General features: G+C 57.2%; 1 protein-coding gene across 2 annotated transcripts in view; it reads left to right on the top strand.

The window, feature by feature from the left end:
* Nucleotides 1-4271, top strand: part of LOC101646993 (hemoglobin subunit alpha) — a 5618-nt gene extending 1347 nt beyond the window's left edge. The window contains exons 1-3 of one of the 2 annotated variants that reach the window (XM_004705765.2): nucleotides 3480-3599; nucleotides 3750-3954; nucleotides 4066-4271. In XM_004705765.2, the coding sequence (XP_004705822.1) occupies nucleotides 3505-3599; nucleotides 3750-3954; nucleotides 4066-4194 (429 nt within the window). In that variant the 5' untranslated portion in view covers nucleotides 3480-3504 and the 3' untranslated portion in view covers nucleotides 4195-4271. Of the gene's footprint in view, nucleotides 1-3479; nucleotides 3600-3749; nucleotides 3955-4065 lie in introns of those variants that run through there. The other variant, XM_004705766.2, reaches the window with a different exon arrangement.
* The last annotated feature ends 1712 nt before the right edge of the window (nucleotides 4272-5983 follow it).

Raw genomic sequence — 5983 nt, forward strand, 5'->3', positions numbered from 1 at the left:
GAATGACTCCCCAATAAACGGATGAGGATACACAAGTCCAGTCCTGTGCTCTGAGGCTTATTTGGGGGGGCGGTGTCAGGGGTTGAGGGTAACTTGGGGATAGGATGGGGGACCTGGCGGGAGGCGTGCGGTTCTATACAACTCTGACCCCAGGCCTGGAAGAAGATGTGAGGAAGGCTTAGAGGTAGTCTCTGCCCCTGAGGACTTCTGGGGGTGGCAGAGCAGCAGGGACCAGGTCCACAATGCCTTTGGGCCTCTTTCCTCCCCTGCCCCCCCAAACCACCCAGGTTGTCACTTAGCTCAGTGTCTATCTAGGAAGTGCCAGGACTCAGGGGACTGCCCCTCCAAGTCACAGCCCCCCACCCCACCCCCCCAATCCTGGCATGTGGTGGCTCCCCCTCCCCCTCTGGGTCCCCTTTGTGAGATCCTGGCCATGGGGCAGACACTTCTGCTTCTCCTGGAAAACTCAGGCCCAGGCCTTGTCGTCTGTAGGCAACTTTTCTAAGTGGGTTTAGGGTCCCCACATTCTTTCCACTGGCTGGGTGGCTAGTGGAGGCTATGTAAGGGGACTGCGTGCGCACCTCAAACGTGTGCTCCACCAGCACCCTGGAGCATGTCCACCTCACTCAGGACAGAGACTGAGGGGCAGAGGGGCCACTTAGATGGGCAGGGGCAGGAGCCCAGGGTTCCAGTCAAGACAGAGACGGGAGTGCTAGGCAAACAAAGGCTGAAGGGGCACCCCAAGACCAGGGGAGGCCAGGCAGAGGACCTTGGGCTGGGCTCACACCAGGGGACCCCTCCGGTGGACACGCTCCAGTTCAGGCAGGCTCTTTGTGAAGGCAGAGATCTACTTTCTAGGTAGCATTTTGGAATGGAGCCCCACCTCCCTACTTACAGCTACAAAACCAGGGCCCGGTGCCCCTTTCTTATCCTTTTCTTTACAGGAATAGATTCATGTTGGCGGTAGCAGCCTGCAACCTGCTCTTCTCGCTGTCCAGTGCCCCTCCGGTCAGGTCCCTGGGCTAGCCCATTTCCAGCTGTATTGATCACTTCTCATTTTGAACATTCAAAACCCAAACTCACCGCTTCCGACTCACAGGACCCGTAGGAGCGAGTGGAACTGCCCCTGTGGGTTTCGGAGGTGGGAAGACCCCTCTGTCTCCGGAGGATCGGCTGTCGGGTTCCAGCTGGTGACCCTGTGGCTAGCGGTCCAACACGGAACCCACTCCACCACCAGCACTCCTTATCTTTCCAGTTAGTGCCCTGTGAGCACGCTTTGCCCATTCGTCTTAGCATTGTGGGAGTCCTTCTCCCAGCCCATCTTGGAAGGCCGCAGGCAGGCAGCAGGGCTCCGTGCAGCAAGGTGCAAGGAGGGTGGGGACTTGCTTCTAGGTCCCCAGAATCTTATGCTTTTTCTTCTCCAGAACCAGGACTGGGGTTGGAGCTGCAAGCAGCAAGTGGGGTGGGGGGAGGGGGGCAAGGATGGAGGTTTGAGAAATAAGTCACCAGGCTGGTCCATCTTCAGCAAGCAGAGAGCAAAGAGTCAGGTAGTTACTGAATACGCAGGGAGCCGACTGATAACTGTTAGAACAATGACCAGAGCTCGGGCACCTGGGATCTGGAATGTGGGAACCAGATGAACTAAGAAAGTAGGGGTAGGGGTGGGGAATCTGCTGGAGGGGTCAGAACACTCTTAGATTGTTAACCCCATAGTATTCAGCCAATGAGGAACCGGGGAGGAGGCGAACTAGGGAATAAAATGCTTGCAGAGGGCCTGTAAGTTTCCCCCGACCCCTTTGTCCAATTTGGGTGTCCGATTTTGCAAAATCAAACAATAAAGGTCTCTCTCTTGCCACAGTACAGATTGGATTTCTTGAGCGTTCGTCGGTTAAAATCCCGTGAGAGCCCATTGGTGAACTCGGGGGATAAGGCAGTTTGCCCCAGTTCTCTCTCTACAGACCCATCAAGGGTGTGGCCCAGCTCAGGGGTTTATACTGATCTGCCAATTACCAAGAGGAACCAATACAGTGTCTGACGTTTTGACGACGTTTCTCACAGAGGGGAGGGGACCCAGTGGGAAGGAGATGACAAGCACAGAGGGGGAACATCTTTGAGGTGTGTCCCCAAATCCAAGTTATCGTGACTTTCTTGCCCCCTGGATCCTCACAGCAGTTCTTGAATGTGGGTCCTGGGGGAGGGATGAAGACAGAGGGCTGGGCCGCCCCTCACAGCCTCTGCTGCTTCACCTCCTCCCCTGAACCTGCTAGTCTGATCATCTATGGGAACGGCTCTGCTCACTGCTTCACCCAGGCAGCCGAGGGCCCTCCCTCGGGCCTGGGCATCCCCTCACATGACAACACCCGCATTCTGCAACCTCATGCGCCCCTCCCCAAACACACCAGCTAAGCCTCCACCCCTCCCACTTACTGCTAACTCTCCCTGCCATCTCACCCCCACACCCCACAGGCGACCCGCCCACCCAGTTCCACACCCCACAACAGGCTCACAGACCCCCCTCCAAGCTCCCTCTTGCCACTGATGAGCTCTGGGCCATCTGCTTCCTGCTGTGTGCTCTGGTTAGAGCCCTGCAGGCAGCTGACAGGTCAGATCTTGCCCAGAAAAGTTGACTGATGAAGACACCTGGGTCAGGCTGGATGTGGGGTACTGTTGGTGGCATTATTACAAACCTGGACACTTGTTATTCCAACCATGATAGCCACACACAACACGGGGGAGGGCGGGTCACTGGTAGTAGGGGAGTAGGCTTTGGTGGAGCCACCATGGGGATGTGAGTTTGAATCAGGAGCCCCTGTTTGTCCCCCGGGGCCTTTGGCAAGAAACCAAAAACCAAGGCTGTACTGGAATTCCACTAGGAATGTCTCTTTCTCATCACACCAGACTCCCTGCCATCCAGTCAGCCCTGGCCATAGTCACCTCTTCCAGGGAGCAGACAGCCTCATCTTTCGCCCCCTCTGCAGTTCCTGGTTTTGAACCACTGACTCTGCGGTTAGCAGCCCAACTTGTTACCCATGGAGCCTCCAGGGCTCCTTCTCATACTCGCTGGGACATCCCTCACTTATCAAAACTGCTCAAGGTGGGAGCTGTCCTTCAAGGGCCTAGCCTGGTACATGTCAGGCTGCCCTGCTCCTTGGGCCCGCAGGAGGGAGCAGCTGGAGAGGGCGGGGGTGGGGTGATACAGACCCCACAGAATTGAGGTCGTCTGCCCACGGGGAGCCCTACAAGCGGACCCCCACGGCTGGAGGGGAGCAGGCTGGTTCCGGAGAGGCAGACAGGGAGTAAAGGGCGAAGGGTGCAGGTGCCACCCTCCTCTAAGCGGGGGCCCGAGCCCGCGCGCGCCCTCTGCTGCCAGGTCCGCGCCCTGCACCGCGCCAGCCAATCAGCACCGCCCGCGCAGGCGTGGCCCAGGGGCCCAGGCATAAAAGTGCCACCCGCTCCCGTCCAGGCACACTTCTGACCCTCCACAAGACTCAGGAAGATCTCACCATGGTGCTGTCTGCTGCTGATAAGGCCAACGTGAAGGCCGTCTGGGAGAAGGCCGGCGGCAATGTGGGCAAATATGGCGGCGAAGCCCTGGACAGGTGAAGACCCTCTCTCCCCTGCTTCCATGCACCTGAGCCCAACACCCCCCCACCCCCTGATGCGGCCGGTACCCACCCAGGCCCCTCTCCCTCTGAGTCCAGTGGACCCCCTCCCCCATCCACCCGTGCTCACCCGGCTTCTCCCCACAGGACCTTCCTCTCCTTCCCCACCACCAAGACCTACTTCCCTCACATGGACCTGACCCCGGGCTCCGCTGACATCATGGCCCATGGCAAGAAGGTGGCGGATGCGCTGACCCTCGCCGTCGGCCACATGGACGACCTGCCCGGCGCCCTGTCCAAGCTGAGTGACCTGCACGCCTACAAGCTGAGGGTGGACCCCGTCAACTTCAAGGTGAGGAAGGGGAGACCAGGGGCATCAGGGGCTGCGTGTTTGGCTGGCAGGGCTGAGGTCTGTGGAGGGGAGGGTCTCCTGATACCCCCTCACCTTCCCCTCTCTCCTCAGCTCCTGAGCCACTGCCTGCTGGTGACTCTGGCCTGCCACCTGGGCGGCGATTTCACCCCTGCCGCCCACGCCTCCCTGGACAAGTTCCTCAGCTCTGTGAGCACTGTGCTGACCTCCAAGTACCGTTAACCTGGAACGCAGTCGAGTTGCCCCCAGTCTTCCTCCCTCCCTGCACGTGCCTTTGAATAAAGTCTGAGTGGGTGGCAGCCTGGTGTGGTCTCGGCTGTTTGTGTCTGGAGGGGGGGGTGCTCTTTGCTCTGCCACTGGCCCTGTGTGGTGACACAGAGAGGGGATGGGAGGAAGCAGGCCTGTAGGCTGCAGGGAGGTTGGGTGACAGAATGCCTTCCTGCCTTCTCTCCCAGCTCACGCCCATGCCCTGGCATGGCCACACTTGGGCTGGGCTGGGAGATGGTGGTCTCAGAGCTTGCCTAGACACTTCTATGATAAAAGCCAAGACTCGCCACTCTAGGCAAAGCCCCCTCCCCCTCCAGCACAGTCATAGGCAAAATACAATTGGGGTGGGGGTGGAGTATATGTTTGAGTCAGGCAATTCAGTCACCACCCCTTCACCCATCATCAGCACCCCCATGACTGTCCTTCTTTGGCCACCAGCAGCCTGGGCCAGCATGGCCTCCTCAGTGTCTGGCCTTTGGGCCCAGCAGGGCGTTGGAGAGGACCCCAGTGTCCTGGAGGCCCAGATGCCCCAAACCCTCAGCCTTCTCTCCTGCTTGCCAGGCCCCTGATGGGGGTGTCTGAAGGAGGGTTTCTGGGTACTGGACCCTTTGTGTCCTGAGCCCAAGCCTCCCCTAGACCCCTTATGCATCTGTGAGGTGTTCAGCACTACATTGGCATCTTAAGAGCCAGGTGTCCTTGCTTTATTATTAGGGAAAATGGGGGTCTCACAGACTTGGAGACAGCCTAAGTGTCCGCCGCACTTGATGACGGGGTCAGTACAGCATGGCCCACCTGTACAGTGCACGTGAGGGCCGTGCATTGGCCAGCCAGGCCAGCCTGGAAAACAGGCACTGCACTGCCGAGACAGGACATGTCCAGGAGAGGCCAACCCAACAGGACAGAGATGAGTGGTTAGCAGGGTCTCAGAAAGGGGAGCTATGAGGAGTCTCTCACTGTCATCAATGGTCAGTGCTGACTCCTAGTGACACTCTAGGACTGGGTATAACTGCCCCTTTTAGTTTCAGAGACTAAAATAGGTCACAGGATCAGAAAACCCCGCTTTTCTCCTAAGGAGCAGCTCATGGATTTGAACCGATGATCTTGCGGTTCACAGCACAATGCCACCAGGGCTCCAGGGGGAGGTGGATGGCACTGTTCAAATGGGGGAAACGTTCCAGTGGGGGCAGGTATGGGAGTGTCCTGGGATGTATGCTGATCATGGTGCCAGTCACACAGCCACTGGAAGTCTTTTTTGTTGTTTTTCCCCCTTTTTCCCCCATATATAAATCCTTTTATTGGGGGCTCTTACAACAATCCATACATCCTTTGTATAAAATACAAAACATTTTCTTTCTACCTGAGCCTTGGTATCAGCTCTTCTTTTTTTCTTCCTTCTGCCCTTCCCGTGAACCCTGGATACATGATAAATTATTGTTTTCATATCTTACACCTTCCGCTGTCTCCCTTACCCAAGTTTCTGTAGTTTGTCCCCCCTCCCGGGGAAGGTGGAGGTGATCCTTGCAATTGGTTCCCCCTTTCTCCTTCCGCCTTCCCCCTACCTTCAAGGTATCCCAATTCCCATTACTGTTTCTGGGAGGTTGTAGAACTCCTGATGTTAACAGATTGTCTCTTTAAAACGGTCAGTTTTATGTGATGTTGGTTTTACCAAACTTTGCAAAATTGAGTTTGGAACAGTGTCTGACCCAGAAGAGTGCTCTGGGGGCGTAGCTCGCATGACTAGGGG

Source organism: Echinops telfairi, unplaced genomic scaffold (assembly GCF_000313985.2).
Source record: "Echinops telfairi isolate 266 unplaced genomic scaffold, ASM31398v2 ScPeMD7_5;HRSCAF=22, whole genome shotgun sequence".
Lineage (NCBI taxonomy): Eukaryota > Metazoa > Chordata > Mammalia > Afrosoricida > Tenrecidae > Echinops > Echinops telfairi.